The sequence below is a fragment of the Herpailurus yagouaroundi genome, unplaced genomic scaffold (genome assembly GCF_014898765.1).
Source record: "Herpailurus yagouaroundi ecotype Mexico unplaced genomic scaffold, PumYag 193, whole genome shotgun sequence".
Taxonomy (NCBI): domain Eukaryota; kingdom Metazoa; phylum Chordata; class Mammalia; order Carnivora; family Felidae; genus Herpailurus; species Herpailurus yagouaroundi.
The window spans coordinates 1,066,163-1,085,261 of NW_024412424.1; the positions used below are offsets into that span (position 1 = coordinate 1,066,163).

The 19,099-nt window shown below is 56.8% G+C and overlaps 1 protein-coding gene across 11 annotated transcripts in view; it reads right to left on the bottom strand.

Annotated features, from left to right (window-relative positions):
* Positions 1-406: 406 nt before the first annotated feature.
* EPS15L1 (epidermal growth factor receptor pathway substrate 15 like 1) overlaps positions 407-19,099 on the bottom strand; it is a 98,237-nt gene continuing 79,544 nt past the window's right edge. For 4 of the 11 annotated variants that reach the window (XM_040444803.1, XM_040444799.1, XM_040444800.1 and 1 more), the window contains 3 exons: positions 18,304-18,351; positions 5,896-6,101; positions 407-967 (listed from right to left, as the gene is read on the bottom strand). In XM_040444803.1, the coding sequence (XP_040300737.1) occupies positions 821-967; positions 5,896-6,101; positions 18,304-18,351 (401 nt within the window). In that variant the 3' untranslated portion in view covers positions 407-820. Of the gene's footprint in view, positions 968-4,693; positions 5,590-5,895; positions 6,102-18,303; positions 18,352-19,099 lie in introns of those variants that run through there. The other 7 variants (XM_040444810.1, XM_040444807.1, XM_040444802.1 and 4 more) reach the window with 6 other exon arrangements.

A 19,099-nucleotide genomic window follows, 5' to 3' on the forward strand; every position in this document is an offset into this window, starting at 1 on the left:
CAACAGTTACATCCAAGCTTCCGGAACGTTCTAGGGGAACACAGCTGCATCCTAGGGGAAAACTGTCCCATTTCCCGATTCTGACTATGGGTTTCGGACTGCCCAGCGGCCTCGCCCCTGATGGAGACCAGGCCTCAGCGAACGGCACAGGGCTCTTTTTTTCAAATTGCGGGGCCTTGACGAAGGGCCGCCCCCTCTAGTGACAATGACCCTGGGCGACCAGGGCGACCCTGAAAACGTCCCAAATTGGCTTTGTGGCCCTAGAAGCCACTCAAGCGCTTAGGATTCACACAGGAACCTTCCATCTGGTTTTCCGCCCACCGCGGGGGGGCTGGTTTCCCTCTGGGATACCACGTGTGAACGTTAAAGCCAGGAAGATAACATTTCAATGAAAGGGAAAGAAAGATTGTGTTTTGTATTAAAATACTTTATATTAACCATTCGAACTGAATTTTATACAACGGATGCGGACACCGCCCAGATGTCTGTCTCAGAAGGGGGGGTCGGGGAGGCGTCGGGTGGGGGCGCCCCGGCGCCGGCGCGAGCAGGAGACGAAAGGCCGGGAGTCACGGTCCTGTGCTCCGGGCGGAGGGAGAACCGGGTGCCGCCGCCGCTCAACAAGGACGTCACGGCGCAGGTGAGCCCCCCGAGCCCAAGGCCCTCTGACCCGCGAGTCCTTGGCGGAACAGTGGCGGCCACGCGTCACCACGTGAAACGGGGGCCACTGTGCGTGCGTGCGTACAGACAGACTCGAGCTTTCTCCTTTTGCACCAGCGCCCCCGCGGCCGTCCCGCCCGCGCCGGTGGCCGGGGCCGGGCGCCTAGGCGGCGGGCATGTCAGCCTTGCTGAGCGCGATGGCCAGCTCCAGGTCCTCCTGCTCCTGCCGCCGCAGCCGCGCCAGCCTCTCCTGCTCCGCCTTCTCGCTCTCCCGCTTGGCCCACGCGAGTTGCTGCTCCTCATTGCCAAACTGCAAAGGAAAATGGAGGTGGGGTTACTCGGCCCGGAGGCTGCGAGCCGCCACTTGGGGGTGGGGGTGGGGGGCGAGGAGGGCGCCTCCCACGCGCGCTGTCGGGGTGCAGGAGAATGCAATGCTGGGGTGCGCTGGGGGGGGGGGCGGGGGCCGCGTGGCGTGCACGTGAAAACCGGCAGAAGCCAAAGAAGCCCGTGTCTCGGTCGGGAGCGGGGAGGGGACACGCACGCCCCCCGGTCCTGACCCAGGGTCACATGCACTGAGAAACGGTCTGACCTGAACTGCCACCTGGGACCTCAGAGAAACTAGTCGCCCTGCCCGCAGGAAACCAAGGCAGGCCACGAGAGGCGTCAGTTTGGGGACACAGAGAGATTTCCTGCAACTCCCCGGGGTCGGAGTCTATGAGGCTTCAACGGGGGGTGTGAAGGAGGAGCCTCCGCGTGGCCTCCTCTCGGGGCGTCTCTGAAAACGGCGGTGGAGCAGAGGTCTGAACCGAGGAGCTCAAACAGCGAACCCACAGGCCCGGGCCTCGATGACGGGCCGATGACACCAGTGGGTGGAAGGTGCCGAGACTGGAGAGTTCTGGCAGGTGCATGGGGCTCTGGGCTTCACAAGTGCACAGACGACTGTCTTGAAACGCGGCATCTCTACCCCGGCCACGGTCCGGGGAGCTCTGGGCCTGCTAAGCGCCACTTTGTACTTGAACATTTACAGCAGCCAATCGGTCCAGGAGTTCTTGAGGTCCTTTTCCAAAAGTTTCAATTCAAAAAAAAATTTTTTTCAGCAGCAGAGGAAACCGTTCTGATACCAAGATGGGTGGTTTCAAACCAGTCAAGGCACCTTAGCTTTCTGGCAAGAAAAACAAAGCTAGATCTCACACGCTCTTCCCGTGGCGTGGGTCGCTGGCTCCCCCCAAGACCCCCTGTCACATGCCCCAACGCAGACTCGGGGCCCTTCCCAGGTCTCTTCTCTGCACCCGCTCTGCCGGCTCTTCACTAAGTGCTGGACGACACCAAAGAAACAGGCAGGCCGGCCCTTGGAAAGGCGGCCCTCGGGAACAGGCATACAGACAATCCCAATCTGACACGGGCTTCGAGGAGGCCCATACAGACCCCAGGGGGAGCACTGGGGAAGGAAGCACAAAGAAATTCGCGGCCACCTCCTCACACACGTACTGCGCCTGAGTGGCACCTGGGGGGTGAGCTCGTCCGACAGGTGGGGACACGGAGGCCTGGGGACAGCAGGGAGCTCTGGCCCGCAGCGCGCTGGACTTTCTCTCTGGGTCTGGGTGCAGGCGGGGCAGGGGCGGTCAGCCACAGCTGAGGAGCTGGGGCTACAGGGCACCTTCTGAGTGTGGCTTTTGCCGGGGTGGGGGGTTACCAGCCAACCCTGACGGTGCCAGAACAGAGCATGGGGTGGGAGGGGCTAGACTTCCAAGGGCTTGTGCACCAGAGGGGGGAGGGGCGGTGGAGGAAGCCTGGTCTGGACCACATGTGGCCTGGAGAAGGAGGTGGGACAGGAGAGGCAGCCTCCCTCCGTCTGGCCTTGGGAGTCAGGTGGGGACAAGTGTGGGGTCAGCATGAAAAAGAGCCGTCCCCAGGAAGAAAGGCTAAGTCTGACTTTCTCAAAGAAGCTACCCAGAAAAGCGTTCAGGGGGGTGATGAGTCTCCAGGTAGGACTCCCTGAAATCTGGTCCCCACCCCTGTTTCCACTGCCCGTCACAGAAAGCCCCCACCCCCGCACTCTGGGGAGTTTTGCCACACCTCATCAGGAGAAAAACAAGGAAAAAACATGGCAGAAATGGCAGCGTGGTTGACAGGGACCTTGTCCTCTGTCAGCTCAGAGGAGGGGGTGGGTGGGGGCTGACAGGCAACGGCCAGGGTGATCCAGCCACAGCCTGGAAGCAAGGCCAGGAGGGGTCAAGTATCAGCTGAGGCCACACGGCCACACCGTGATTCCCGCCCAGCCCCAGAGTCTTAGGATGTCACCACAAAGCCTCCTGCTCAAGGGGTCTCCATTTTCAAATTAGATGTGCTGACAGGAACATTCCAGATGCCTTCAGAGCGGACTGGGTTGGGGCCAGCTTCAGGATTCTCTATGGAGACTCGAACCAAGCATATGGTTTGTGCGCACTTGAGAAGCAGGCTGGACCATCGTTTCCGAGAGAACACCGGAGGAAGAGGGTTCCTTGTGGCTCCCTCTGGGCCTCATGTCAGCAGAAAATTCTCTCCGTGTCCCAGCGGACCCCGGTCCTCTGACCTGCCCCCGTCGTGAAGGCCAGAACCTGGAGCACCTGTGGATGCGGCCGCCACTCCATCAACGGCAGCTGACTCCCGCTTCACCCCTGCGCCGTCCTGGAGCGGAGACGGTGGGGCACAGGTTGCTGCCCTCCCTCGACATCTCGAGGCGGACACTTAGCAGTTTTACTTCAGCAGCGTCTCGGCAGAAATCCGGGGTCCAGATGGCTCCGCACACAAGGCACCCAGGACCGTTCCTCCCCGGGGCCCGAGGCGTGTGACAGAGCCTGTACCGTGCCATGCGCAGGACGCCTGCAGCCACCTCCCACTGGCTCACTGCTGCCACCGTGGGAATCGCATCCAACTCAGTTGAGGGTGCACGGCGCACCGATCTGATAGCTGCTCTGCACTTCTGGAAAAAAGAGCCATTTTGCTAACCTATAAATGCTACTTCCTAATAAACACATTTGCCTGAGACAGAAAGTCTTGTTTTGAAAGAAATCTTGGAGACGTTTCCCGTGAACAGCTCCAAGGACAAGTAACCCATTGATGGAAACTCAGGGCTCATAAATTAGAGGCTTCCAGAGTGGCAGAGCCAGGGCGCCAACGGGGGACGGCACGCACAGTGACATCGGCGTAACTGAGCTCCAGTGCGGACCCAGAGGCTTCTGCGCGGGGAACAGGGCGTCTCGGTGCCACTCTTAGAACATCCGCGCTGAAAGAGTCACGGTGCCAGTGACTGGGCAGGAAGAGACCTGTCAGCGTTTACTTGGGGAAGCTGAAATACACAAACCGGAGGAACCAACTCTGGCCCTGTTTTGAGTTGGCCCAGATCTTCAAGGTCCAGGGAACCAGAAACCAGTGGCCAATGGGCTGCATCCCTGGATGTCATGAAAACGCAAAAACATCCTGAGTGTCCCAAGGTGGGACAGGTTGACCATCTTGGGACTATAGTAGGACCGAAGGGGACAACCAAACCAGTCAGGTGTCCTGCCTGCCTCTCCCCACACTCCATCCCAGCAGAGTGGCCAAATCCCACTGTCGGGTCATTTCCTTTGGAAAAACTGGGGCATCCAAAGCGGGAAAGGCGATTTCAAACAAAAAACAGCAGGGCTGCAAACTGGGTGGAACCTGATCCCCCACCTGGAAACGAGAATGATCAAATACCAGGGATGTTTCTGGAATGACCAAAAATGTTGGGCCAAATGACAGCTTGAAACCTCAGATTTTTTTTTTTTTTTTAATATTTTCCCCAAACCAGCCATCAGGTGGGGGGTGGGGGTCACAGAAACAGAACCATGCATTTCAGAAAGAGAACAGTCGTTTCTCCCAATTGCCAATCACATCTACTTACCCCTCTTCCCTACCCAAAAGAGAGTACCCGAATCATACGTGAACAGCTCTATTTTTCTCATCAGCGTTTAACATTTTTTTTTTCCCCACCAAAATACAAATGTGGTACTATTCAAGAAACTGTAGATAAAGCGGGTTTTGTTTTGGGCTTTTATTAATAATGTTGCCATTTGTATACATCCACAGTGTGCACCGGCTGTCAACAAAATTCAGCTAAGGGCAGTCGTAAAATATTTATAGGTCGCCAAGAGCCGAGAACGCGTCGGCATCTCGGGCGATTTCGGTAACGCCACAGGACGGCTAACTGTGCACGAGGTGGATCTGAAGCGAATCAGGCACTCACTGGGCACCGACAGGGCAGTGCCTATGTTAGGACAGAGAGTCTGGGAGCAGGAGCATCTATTAGGTCATGCGTCTCCACCCCTAGCCAGGAAACAAAAGTACTTTGCAAATTCGAATGAAGAAAACCTTTTCAAAAACAAACAGTGCGCGACAGACAGACCGTGAAACCAGTTCTGGGAAGACAACATCTGAAGCTCTCGGAGAACAAGATTCTCGGTACCCAGGAAGGTACTGAAAACAGCCTGGAGGGACAGCGTTTTACAACCTGGAATCTTTTCTTGCGCTCCGCTCTGAGAAACAAAGCCAGGCTTTCAGAAATCCCAGGATTAGCTTCTGAAAAGGCACTTAGCTTTGCTAACTGGCTCCGGGAGGGTTTTGGTTTTGGTTTAGTTTTGGCAAAGGGAAAGGGCGTCAGGGCAGTTGTTCTGGGCTGGACTTCTCTGCGCATTGTAGCTGGTAACTGAATTAAGCGCTGAAAAATCGAATGGCTCTTCCTTTGCGGGTCCTGCCTGGGTCCATCCGTCCTCACTAGCCGCTTCAAATGCACTGGGGCGGGCCCATCACAACTCTGGCAACGGAGACCCTTCTGGGGGCAGCGACACCCTAACGAAACTTCTGCCGTCTTGTTTTCAGACTTCGGAAGCGTGCGACACCTCAGCTGCCAAGAGTCCCTGAACACAACAGCCTCTGGGCGACAGAAATAACACAGAGTCTAACCAGGAAGGACAGAAACAGGCCTGTGTGGCCACCCCGCTGGAAGAAAGCATGCCCTTATCACAGAGTATCCAAACCGTAGCTCTTTTTTTTGTTTTATTGAGAAACTGTTTTTCTTACAGAAAGCAGTAGTACAGAATAAATAACACAAGTGAGAGCACTGAGGTACCGGGGGACATAAGCCAAGTTTGCCTTTGGAAAGAGACAAAAAAACAACCCCAAAGAAGCTGCAAGCGGAGGGTTGGGGGTGGGGGGTGGCGCAGAGGAAGCTCAACTTACAGAGGTGAAGTCTGCAAAGCCCAAGGAAGAGGCTTTAGAAGGTTTAGCTGAAGAGGAGGGAGCAAATGGATCTTTTCCACTAAACGGGTCCCCAAACCCCTTTTTATTTTGGAACGGGTCACTGCTGTCAGCCCCGAGTGGCTGGAATGGATCGGGGGGCTCGGGAAAGTCTGCAGAACCAAGCTGGCTTACAGGTGTACTTTTACCTGGAAAGTTTAGGAGAAAAAAGAAAAAAAAAAAGGGGGGGAGAAAAAAAAAAGAAATACAAGTTACTGACCACGGACAGAACAGAGTCCTGACCGAGGAGGCCGGCACGCGCTCACGGAGACACCCTCTCCCTCTTTGGAAAGGGCTGGAATGCCGCTCGGTGGTGGGACAGATCCCGGGGAATCCTGGGTGGATCTCGCTTTATGCTCACCTTATCCCGGAGGCTTAACGGGTTTGTGGGCAAATACAAGAAAACCACTTCAGACAACCCCCTCCCTTCCCCGCCCCACACAGCTAAAATTTACTGTCTTTAACAAGCGAACTCGCAGGCATGTTTCAAAGTGACTCATTTTAGTGTGGCAACACATTTACTTATCACACGGAAAGTCATGGCTGAGCAGAAAAATACAATGTAAAACTTCTAACAAAAAAAAAAGGGGGGGTATTTGCAATTAAAAGGGGGAATTGGTTTCACAACATGGTACAGAGTTAGCATTAGTTGTGAGGCTCACCAGACAAACCCCCTCTGCTATCCTGAGATTTAGATTTGTTTTCAGCTCCCACTTCTGCCCTTTGGTGCTGGTGGCTCCAACGGGCAGGATTTGGGCCTTTCTGGGTTCTTGCTGAGAGGGTGGCTCTAGGATGCCTGGGTCCTGGCAAGGCAGATCGCTACGGGATGAGTGTGGGATACACATGCTTAGAGTTAGAGACAACTGAGGCCCTGAGATCACGCTAGGGGCTGTGGCTTGAGGGCAGGCAGCTTCTCCTAACAAGTCCTGCCAGCGTGCTAGAATATTCCACTAGGAACCAGGGGCCTCCCCAGGCCTGCCTAGCAACACTTGATGAGCCTCCAGGATCTGCCCATTTTGTAGGCCGGGTCCCTGCCTGACCCCACTCCTTTGCCCGATGGCAGGCCAGGGCGGTCGGGGCACCCAGAGTGAGGTGTTTAATTCAGTCCAAGCAGGTCTGCGTCCAAGCCCCAGGCTAGAGACTAGAGAGCACTTAACATAACTCCAACTTGTCAATCCAGCTGTTTACGTTTACTCTTGCAATTTCAAAACTAATGTGCACGAAGAACCTAAAAGCCAAGGGCCACATTGCACATATGACCTGGGACATCTAGCTGCACATCCAGAAGATGCCTCCCGCCCCGAGTGGCATCTCAGGTGCCCCCATGCAGCACCTGAGCCTGGGACACCTGCCTTCCTCACTCAGCCAGCCTCTGCCACATCACCTGCCAGCTAGAGACACCGACCACCCGTCCATCTTCAGGCCCAGCTCTCAAAACCATCCTCTCCATGCTGCTGCTCGGGCTACATTTCTAAAGGCCCTGAGGTGTCCCTAAGAGCTCTGGGGCCACGGCCTGCCTCGGCTTCTTTTAGTGTCAAGACCTCACCAAGGACAAGCACCTCAGCCCCAGCTGGCCGGTTTCCTACGTGTGAAGCGGGAATAAAGAGGCAGGGGTCAGATGAGATGGCTGAGGCGTGGTGCCCCTAGGAGCAGTGGGGTCTGGCCCCCCACCCCCGAGGCCACCTTGGCATCCTGCACCGCAGTGGGTTCTGCCCTTCTCGGTCACACCGCCTGCCCCAGGCAGTACCAGTAGGACTCAGGTGGACCAAGAAGCGGGGAGGGGGCAGGCCGGCGCATCAGCCCACCTCTCCCAGTGGCCTCAAATCAATTCATAGGCAGACGCAGGGGCCCGATGGTGGGCGGGCCCTATGAGCTAGAAGAAGGAGCCCCCACAGAGAGCCTTTGCCAAAGCCCCGGGTGTGCCACGCTGGCATGGGTTACGGGACCGGATGGGTCACTCCCCAGAAGGGTAGTGCAGAGTCCGTGCAGCAGGAATTAGGACCTCCCTCTCCCATAGCAAGTGACTTGCCAGAGAGAAGGCCTGGGGGAGCGCCCCCCCCCACCATTCTATACTGGCTGCGACTCTACCGCTGGGGGCTCCTCCCCCGTCCACGACAGAGCCCAGATCTTCAAGCTGTCCCTCCGGCACCAAGTGCTGCTGCGGGTGCCATCCCCCCTGACATCAGCTCTCCCACCTCCTCCTCCTCCTCCTCCTGGACCTCCGCGCCACAGGGCTGCAGGGAGCAGGGTGTTCTGAGTGCTCGCCACAGCTCCCTGGCTTGTCCCACTGGCCTCGAAGAACCACACCCCCAACACAGCCGCCGTGCACGGCCGGCCTACTCCCTGCTCTGAAGGATGAGCCAACGGGTGAGTCAAGGCCTCCCTGGTCCCAGACTAGGGGGAGAGGAGACAGCTGTCAGGTGAGGCCGGCCCAGCCACTTGCAAACTCCAGGCTGTCCACCTGAGAACAGTGGGGGGCAGACATACTCCAGGGGCACCCCAAGCGGGAGGAAGGGTGGGCATGCCCACACCACCCGGAGATGCCCTATTTCTCTTCGCAGCTCCCGCCCCGAGCAAGCAGCTCTCCTCTCTCCTGGGTCCCTGGGAACCGCTCACCTCACTGGTCGCTCCCCCTCCCAGCTTCCTGCCCCATAGGCCATCCTCATCCAGCAAAACGGCTTTTTAACGGCTTTTTAACATCTAGCCGATCCCGATCCCGCTGCTGAGATCTCCCAAAGGCTCGCTCGCTGCTGCTCTAGGAATATGCACCAGCCCCGCCCAGCTGAGTCCTTTGTGCCTGCTGTCCCCAGGCCTGGGAAACCAACCCTTCCTCTTGCAGAGCCAGAGGCTGACCCTCCCCACTTCTGGCCGAGATGCCTCCCCGTCTACCTTTCTGCGGCCCCTGTTACCTTCCGTCATTACATCACGTGTGTATTTTTGCTCTCTCTCAACACAACATAAGCTCCCTGGGGCTAGGGCCCCGCCGTCCGCTGCTGTGTCCTGATGCTATCGTAGGGCCTGATGCTTTACACCCTCGCTGAACGGAGCTTTCTTCCTTCCAGGTCCCGCTGTACCCCCAGCCCCACCCCGGGCCTATGCTTCTCCCATCGCGTGGTGACTCCCGAAGGCCCTGCAACCCATGCCAAAGTCTCCCCAACTGCATTGCCTGCCACCCCTCCAGGGCTCGAGTGGCACCTCCTTTCCTGGGAACCCCCCCAACGCGGGGTTTTTTTCTGGCTGGTCCCTCTGCCCAGGATGCACTCTCGACTCAGTTGCTACTGTCCTCTCGGGGGAACTCCTGTGCCCTGTGCTCAACTCTTCCAGCCCAGCCCCGGGGCAGGCCAGACCTACCCCTGGGGGACGGGGGGTAGCACAGCAGCCACCCCTTGACCCTGTCCTCAGCCTTAGTCTCCTACTCCATGAAAAGGGGTTGTTACGGGCGAACTGCATCCCCCACAAGTTCGTTATATTGTGCCCACCCCCAGCACCTAAGAACGTGACTGTATTTGGAGACGGGGTCTTGGAAGAGGTGATTACACTAAAATGAGGTCCTGCGGGGGGGGGGGGGGCCCTTGTCCCATACGGGTGACTTTATAAGAAAAGGGGATTAGGACACACACGTCCACAGAGAGAAGATGATGTGACGTGAAGACACGAGGAGAGGATCACCAGCTACCAGCCAAGGAGAGAGGCCTCAGAAGGAACCGGCCAAGCCTTTCGGCACCTTGACCTTGGACCCCCGGCCCCCAGGGCCGTGGGACGGTGGTACATTTCCGTTAGGCCGCCCAGCCTGTGGTCCTGCTACGGCAGCCTGAACGCACACACGTGGGGGTCGTGAGGGGCCCACCCTGCGTGGCTGCCAGAGCAGTGACCAAGAGGAGGGATCCACCCACGACAGGGCTGCCTGCTTCTGTAAACCAAGCTTTTCAGGTATGCCAGTGCCAACACGCTGTGCCGACTCGATCCTGTGTCCTCTGTGGCTGCTAGGATAACGTGAGGCCTGCGGGGGATGAACACTGACTCTCTGGCCTTTCACGGGAAAAGCACACCCGCCCCTGACGTGGAGTGGGCACGGAGCTCGGACAGCAAGCAGGCGGTAAGCACTCACTTCTTCCTGCCGTGCCATCAGGCCCTTCTGGGAGACTGGAGCCCCCCGGGGCCCCCACAAGAAAACCGAGGACCCTTGGCTGCAGCTCTCTGCTCTGATGCAGCCACTCAGAAGCCCTGTGTGCAGCACGGTGGCACCTGCAGCCTCCGGACAAGGGCCCCTTCGCCTTGGACCGCTTCACAGGCACCCGCCCATCCCCCCCTCCTCAAGCCCTCCTTTCCCAGCGTGGAGCACAAGCCAGGGGCCGCCCCCGAGAGAAGACGCACAGCCCCAGAAGATCCCCCTGTGGAGTGTACCAGGAGGCAGACTCCACCTCGCCTTCCAAAGCCCGTGCAGCAGCAGCAGCCGAGGCCTGAGCGTGGGGAGACACACGTGCTCCTGAGTGAAGCCCGCTCCGGGGGCTCCTGGACACGGAAGACTGGCCCTCATCTACACACTGACCCAGTATATGCAAGGACCCCTAAGGCCACAGGCAGGGGTGCCCTGGGGGACAGCATCCTGAGGGTTGGGGACACAGGCTCAGGTTGCATGAGGACGGGATGCTAACCCAGTATGCATGGTCCTCGTGGCATGGACCACTCCCAGCCTCTTTCCCCTTGCCACTTCCACTGTCCTAACCACCTGTACCGTTCGTCCTGCCCAGCCAGTCTCTCTCGCCTCGCCCTTCCCCGGCAGACCCCTCCCTCAGGGCTCACTCCTCCCCTGCGGGGTCTCCAACTGCCTTGTCCCCCTCCCGTGGCACCGATCCTTCCTGGTGTAGCCCCCAGCACACGAGGGTCAGTTCCTCCCAGGTGGGGCTCGGCAACCGCTGGTACAAGCAAATACCGCTCCCTGGCCCTGGTGGGGGTCCTCGTGGGCCCGGGGCTGCCATACAAGAGCCACAGGACTGTCTTGAGGGACCTGAGGCCCTTTCGGGGAGCCCCGCTGGGGAGCTAGAAAAGAGTTCTGGCTTCCCTCCTCTGCAAGAGAGACCAATATTCACTGGTGGGCTGATGTTTTTCAAGTCAAAAACTAAAATGACAGTGGACCAAAGAAGAAGATTCTAATACAGGAAAAAGTAGAGAGTTGCTGAGGACAGGCTGGAAATGCCAGGGCACGGCACAGCCAAGTGGCCAGCTGCTTGACTTCCTGGAGCATTTCTTGCAGGGTCTGGTCCCAAGGGCAGACAGCGGAGTGGGGATAAAGGGGTCAGCTGACCCCAACCCGGCCCCGAGCGCGAGGAGCACAACGGTCCGAATGTTCAAAGGCAGCGCCTACTCTGTGCTCTTTCCTTCTTTTAAATTGGGAACATCTCCCCACCCTGGTTCGGGTTTGTTGTGGTTTTTAAATTGCTTTTGGGGGTGGTGGTTCAGAATCCAGCCCACTAGGATTTCAAGCTGAGGTTTCTGACAAGCAAAGAGGTGATCGGGGAGATGAAAAGTGTCGTTCACATCAAAACTGCTGGGGCCTGGTCTTGCTCCGTTGCTGAAACCGTTGTTATTTAGAAATCATGACTGCGTTAATATGAAACCAGGGCACATCAACTGCTCTTGATTTCAGAGGGGAAAAAAAAAAAAAAGAAACAAAACGGTTTTTTCTCGGTTGTCTGTTTTTGTGCTTGGGTGCAGAGGCTGAATTATTGGACCCGACACGTGCAAAATCGGTGGCGACTCTGGCTTGGCCTGACACCGTGCTGGCGACCAGAGGCTTTCTGCAAAGAAACGCACACCGTGACTGCCCTCGGTCCAAACTTCCTACTCTGCACCCCCATTTATTTTTAGCAGCTGCACTTTTCAAACATTCTGGGTGTAGTTCCTGCTTTTACATAACCACTTCTGCTAACGCCTTAATTGTTTTTCCGATTTTCTGAGGTGTAGTTTATCTCGAACGTGACAAAGTCATTCTAAGCTGCCTCCGTGCCCCTGAGCCAAGTCACTGCCCGTTTTCTGCCTTTTCCACGACTCCAGGTGCCACAAGGAAGGAAAGATGCTGACTAGAATACGGTGCAGGGGAGGCAACCACAATCATTTTTTAGGAAGGGCTGGAAAAGAAACTAACCAGGGTGACTCCCGACACATGCCATTTGGGAGGCGTGGGGTCACTGCTCCTAGAGGGCTGCGCGGGGCACCGCCTGACCCCTTGGCGGAGGGAAGGTGGTGAGCGAGGAGGCACCAAGCGACGACCCCCCGGGGGCTGGGAGCTGCGGGCATGTCGCCCACGGTGACTCTCCAATCCTCAGAGGAGTCCTCATTAACAGAGGAGTGCAAGATTGAAGAAAAGGCAAAGTAGGGCTTATTTCAAACCGCAACAGTTTCAACAGCTACCCAAGCGGTGCACCGAAACCGCACACAGGACTGCCTTCGGCAAAAACAATACGAGCCCGATGGTTTACCACAGTGTGTGCTGTTAAAAAAAAAAAAAAAAAAAAAAACCAGTGGCCGGCTCCACCCTGGTAGAAATTTCTTTAATTCTCCTATTTAACTTTTCAAGGCCGTGTGTGCCCCCCCCCCCGGCCCCCCGAACCCTGGGCACCCGGGATCGGGGAAGCGGCCGGGCCCCGGGCAGGCGCCCCTGAGTCTCTGACATCAGGACTGCCCCCTTGTCACACCTTTCCCAACGCGCTTTTCAGGAAACCGCTGCCCGGGAAGGGTCCGCAAGAGCCCGGCCCGCCAATGGGAAAAATGACGGGTTTACAAACACAGAAAACCGGGAACGCTCAAAACTCTTGATGGGAGGTAGATTCCCTTATCTGAAAGTCTTTACTTAGGAGGAGAGGAAGAGGTTTTGGGTGATTGAGGGTCTCGATGAAGCTGAAGGGTAAAAATATCAAAAATGCACCGAAGTGTGAGTGCATTTTTCATCCCAACTGGACATTTGCTGGGCTCTATTTGTAAGATTCGAGGCCACAGCTGGAAAATGCAACTACGTTTCTAGAGCTGAGAGATAAATACAAAAACAAGAAAACACAACAACAACAAAAAAAAAAAAAGAAGAAAGAAAAGAAAAGAAAGAAAAAAACAAAGGTTTGTGGTCAGGACAGCTGCCCCACCTTAGCTATTACCCTACACAACACAGGACGTTCACACAACTGCCATTTATGCCAACACGGGACACGTCCACACGGCTGCCCCTCACCCTATACAACAGGGGACCCTCAGGCGACTGCCCCTCACCCTCCACGGCACGGGCACCCACCCAATCGCCATGCTTCTGACTGTCACACCACAAGGGAGGACTGTGGCTGGGGAGGGGGCACTCTTGGCTTCTCCCTTCCCGCCACCCCCCCCCCCACCCTCAGCAAAACAGCTTCACCGGGGGCAGTGGGGAGAAAGAGAGGAAAAAAGCAGCCCGTGCAGAGCACAAGGCTTCAAATTCATAATCCCTCGGGAACCTTTGACTGAAAGAGACTGCTTTTCAACCAACACACTTCAGCGTTTTCCCCCGGCCCCCACCTATCTAGACGGACATGGGGGAGGCGAGGGAGGGAAGAAACCCACTTCTCCAACCGCGGTGCTCGGGACCAACTAACGGCTTGCAAGCGAGGAGCCCTGCAGATGCCAGCCGTGCTCGCTCTCACTGATGCACATGTGAGAGAAGGCAAACCCCGCAGATCAAAGCCGTGCCAAGTAGCACAGCCCCGGCAGATAAAATCTGAGGTCCCCACCATCACAGCGTTGAGATTTTCCACTAAAAATATTTACTGAATTTTAAGAAAAATCTGCCTAATGCATTGAGGGGAACAGGATGAGGTTTGGTACTGAATTGTTGAGAAAAGCTGAACAAATATTTACTATTATCCACCAGGCATCTCCACAAGAGATATGTTTTTCAGCCTCTACGGTGTCTGGGGTGGTCAAAGGTCATGGAATTGAGCTGGGTGACGAGCCCCGTGGATGTGGGGTCAACCCGCCATCAGAAGAGAGAGGAGAAAAGGGGGAAGGAAAGTGGCCACACTCTTTGGGTCCTCAAGACACACGTATCACTGAGAGAGGATTTTCAAGAAGTTTCAACTAAAGGCTCCCGACAGGGGCTACTTTAGTTCTGTGCCAAAACAGGGAGAGGAGTTCGCGACTTACAAGTCAACTTACCAATCTGTCAAATTACAGATCAGTCTTTACAACAAAAACAATACAGACTGCAGGTTTCATAGTTCTGCTTTTGCAAAAATCACATTTGTTCTTTGAATTTTGCCTTCGACACACTCTGCTGGAACAGCCCCGTGCGCCGACCTGCGCCAACCTCTCCCAGGGGCTCAGGGCGCCCTGGCAGGGGATGGGGAGACGCTCGTGGCTACGCAGCAGCCAGACGGGGGGGAGCCCTGGGTCTGTGCCACTGGGCCGAGGTGGCCCAGCCTCTGTTCGTCCCTACAGAGGAGCTCCAAAGCTGCCAAATCGCTACCTCGGCACGGGCAGAAAGGCGTCGTGCCCACATTTAACAAAATCACAAGTGTTATAGGCGGGTCTGAAAGACGGTTAGAAAGCGTGCGTGCACTGGAGGTGCACAGCCCCCCAGGAGCTCCCTCCTACCGTGGGGGCAGCTTGCAAGGAGTGAGTCCAGTCTTAGCAGAACAGGGAACCCCCCACTCTTGCTCTCTGTATGGCCAGACTCCCCCCTGCCCCACACGCACATGCTGTTTTTCAGCTGACAAAGGCAAAGGCAAAGGAATGACTCGGTGCTTTGAATCGAGAAATGAGGGGATGTGGGACCGTGGAGAAGTAGGGGCCACACCGGGCACACCTTCCGAGGCTCCTTCTCCTCGCTCTAAGTGGAACCAAGGGGTTGGGGGAAGCCTGGCAGCAGGCACACGAAGCCCTCAAGATGGCTGGGAAGGGGGCGGGGGACCAGGGGCAGGGCAGTGGCTCCTATCCATTCACACCCACGGTCGGTGGCAGGATGGGCAGGGGGTCCAGGCTCCCTAAGCCCACACCCCACCCTGAGGCCCCACAGCCCCCCAGGAACTCGGATTCCTCTGCTCCGGGACCCCACGCCACTGAGCTACAGATGACAACTGTGTCACTCAACTCCCACTCAATCTTCCCTCCGGGGTGCAGGAGGGTGGGCGTGTGCTAAGATAGGCAAATGCTTCTATTTTCAAACTCAGCCGACTTTGCAGAGCAGAAATGCACCCCAGAGAACAGTCCATCTCCAGGCATTTCTCAAGGAAGAGGCTGAGAGGAAAAGGGCGTTTCTCTGTCTGCGGGGAGCAGGGTCTGCTGGCGAGCGTGTGCTGCCAGGGCGTCACCCCCAGCCCTGACACAGATGCTCGTCCCCCCCCCCCCCCCCCCCCCCCCCCCCGCGGGGGGGGACGGCGCGGGGGAAAGGAGGGCTCCACCAGGCTGGGCGCCCGCGGCTCGGCTGCGGCACCCCGACCCAGGCTGGCCGGCAAGTGCCAGAATTTTCCAGGCTTCTTGAGATGGCGGCGAACCGCTCTTGTCCCATTCTAGAACTTCGCTTGTACCCACCGAATTATCTCTTTGAAATCATCGTGGGAACGGAATTAAAGTAGTTAGGTTCAAGGTTGAGGTGCTAACCGCACGGCTCAACTGGAGAAGCCATTTTAAAAGTGGATCTTGAGCGACAAACAAGAGGTCCGGGACCTACACGGGCGAAGGACGGCCACCCCGGTTTCAGCCTCAGCCTGGCCTGTCAGAGCAGGTGGAGAGCCGAGCGTGCACACGGGCTGGTGCCGTGGAGGAACTCGGGGCTTCCTCCACGACCGAGTCCCGCGGGCGGCTCACCCGGGACGGGCAGGGTGACCGCCCAGTGAGCGGGCTGGCCTGTGGGTGGGCAGCAGCGGGAACCGGCCAAAGCAAGAAGCCGCAGTCACCCTGCGTGGCGTCCACACACAGCTGTGGGAGGAGACTCCCGTTCCAGGGGGGACAGGACTGCTTTTTTGTTTTGTTTTGTTTTTTAATCATTTGACTCAAACAGGACTCAGATTAAATGCGATTTCATTTTCCCTGTGTCGGTTGGCGAATTGAGGGCAGGTGGGAGGGGACCAAAAAAGGCAACCTGGGCACGTGCATGGCTTTATTGTGGAGGTGAAAAGGTCATTAGCAGTAATAAAAGGCTAATTAAATTGCGGAGAGGTTAAAGGTGACTTGGGGGCGCCGCAGGGGCCGGGCAGGGCGCAGGGCTGCACTTGCAGGAAGTGGGGAGGGTGGGGCCGAGGGCAGGATCCCGCTATCTGTCGCTGGGGTGCGGAGGCCCAATCACTGACACCCACACAGCCATTTCCTGCCCTTGAAAAAAAATCTGTTTCTCCCTTTGCAAATCAACAACTTTTACCTAGAAACTCTTCAGCGGTGAGTTCTGACTGATCTCGGTCTCTGATCCGTTGCAGAAAATACACCATTGTTTACCTGGGGGAGGTGTGCGAGCACCAGCTTTAACTGACAGGTTTCAGAGGCTGCGAGCGGGGTCTGTTTTGCATCTGCCTGGAAGAAACCAGTTCTCTCTACCAAGAACAGGCACCTGCTGCTTACTGAATACCTTGACAGACCTTTCTAGAAAAGAGCTCTGAGCACAGAGAACTCAGTGTGGACCCTGGAGCTCCAGGTGTCCCAGAGGGTGATTCTCAGTGGCCCGGAAGGCACGCTTTCTGGCTCGGGTCAAGACAGAACTGCATCTTTAGCAGCGAAAGCCGATGGCCAGCCGTGGGCTGCTCCAGTCACATGTACATGACACCAGAACTCTTTCACAGGGAACCTCGGTGAGGCTCCCAGGTGGCCGGTCTCCCACCGTGATCGCAACAGGCTGACACTTAAATACGCGAGTTTACTGCACGTCAAACCTCAGTGGAGCTTTTAAGAACAAACAAAAACAACTCCCACAGAAGGTGAACGCTGCAAGATATGGCATGCGAGAGACGGTACCCAAAAGACCATGCGTGACTCAGACCCAAACGTGCACCCCGTCCCGCACAAGCGACAAGAGCTGAGCTTCGCCAGAGAGGACCCTGGAGCCCTCTTTGAAGTTCAGCTACCCATGCTCTCTTTCAACTGCAAAGGTTTCTGCCAAACTGCAATCTCGTGGGGGAGAGGGTCCCTTGGTAACTCCCGGCATGCACATGGCTGCCTCGGGCCCAGCTTCTGTCCGCCTCTGGGAAAGGAGCCTGTGGAAGAGGACCTGTGTCCTGGTCCCGGGACCCTGGGGAGGGGATGGGGACACACATCACACACATCACAGCGAGGGTCATCACCGTGCAGGGCACTTTCTCCACACGGCCCCTGCTTGGCCAGAGTTGGTCCCATGTTCAGTCAGGGAAACCGAGGCTTGATGAGGAGCAGGCGCTCGCCCAGAGCCCCTCAAGGAGATGGCACAGCCAGAATGTGACCCTTGGCCCTTGCGCCAATGTCCAGAAACATGGACTGAGCCTGACCTACCATCCTGGATTCTAGTGGCCTCACATATCAGAGCCACCTCCAGGTGCAGAGACCTGGCAGAGTTCTAGAACCTACTACGGACGAGCCGTGCCTTCGTGTTGGTTTCTGTGAGTGCAGGCATGAAGCCGTGAGTTTTGGTTTGTGGAAAAAACCATTCTCGCCAGGCAGTCTGGATCGTCCACTTGGGATCTCCATGGAGCAGGGCTCCCTCACCAGGACCACAGGGCCCCCCAGCAGCCGGGTACCCACTTCACCTTGCCCCCAGGGTGGGACCACAGTGGGGCCTCCCGCAAGCTGGGAAGGCCCTTGAGTGTGACCATGTGGTGTTCCCAGGTGGCAGTGGCCACCTCAGATGCCGGCCGGGTAGCCTTTCCACACGGCAAAAGGCCCAGTCAGTGAGAAGAGCGGAGAAGCACATTCTGTTCCCTCACTTTCAAAAGGTTGGCCTTCGTTTTCTTAAAAAACAAAAACAAAAACAGAAAAACAACAAAATTTGGACATCTCCCTGGCTGCTGCCTGTTGTAAGCAGCCAAGAAAACACGAGTCGTGCCCTCTGTCCTCATAACAAACGCTTTGAGCAGGACTGGCTCCAGACTCGTCCACTGACCTGTCCTGCTAATAACCAGCTAACCCCCGGACTGCTCCGGGGCTTACGCGGTCTCGCTCTGTGCAGTGTGGACGTGGAGGGGTGGTGTCAGGGTGCACATCCCCCCCCCCCCCGATGCAATCATTAAAGTGTCAACTGCTCGGTTCAGATGTCATGCGTGGGGTGCATCTACACAGCCGGCAACTTCCGTGTTGTTAGAGGTTAGTACGAAATCGCAGCTGAGCCACCGCTGGAATCGCTCAAACGACAACGCTCACACGGCGTGTACCTACCACCCAGCAGTGTGTACAGCACAGAGTTTTTCTGATCAGCCACTGCTTCTAGGTAAGAGAATCAGACGAGAGACATTTAGACCTCAACGTAGGTACGTCACGGCCGTTACAGATCGAACACTGCGCACGCATTGCCAATCTCCAGAGCACTCTGAACCTCATTCCAACTGTTGACAGGGATGGAGAGGCCCAGGGAGGGCAGGTCGCTGGGTCCAAGGCTGGCCCTGCTGCCACTTTGCTGGGTGACAGTGGGTGGCCCACGTGACCTCTCTCACTTCCCTTTCCTCTTCTGAGAAACGACCATCATGGTGCCCGTCCTCTCTTGGAGGTCTTGCTAGGTAAGCTGGCTAGGGAACAGACCCAAAAGTGCTCCCTGAGGGTCTATGGACATGAACAGGATATTTGGGGCACCAGCACCTCACCGGCCACGGCAGAGCAAGGGTACGGTGGCCCAAAGCCGAGAGCAAAGCAGCCTGAGACTCCCCAGAATACAGGCCCAAACCTCTCCCAAATGCGGATGGCTTCTCTGCTTTCTAAGTCCGCGGTGCGCTACAAGCAGAAGCCCAAACGGGGCGCGGAGGCTTTGCAGAGGGTGACACAAGGGGGAAGGGGACAGTGAAGAGCAAATTTAAACGCAGATCCGGCACTGGTTCAAGTAAGAGGAGGAGGCAGAAATAAGAGTTTCCAAGAAACCCTGAGCGTGAAGTTCTGGAGCATCTCCTTGAGGCCCAACACCTCCTGCACTGTCCCGTGTACGAGCCCGTGTGTGCGTGAGAACGTGACGTGTGCAACGCAC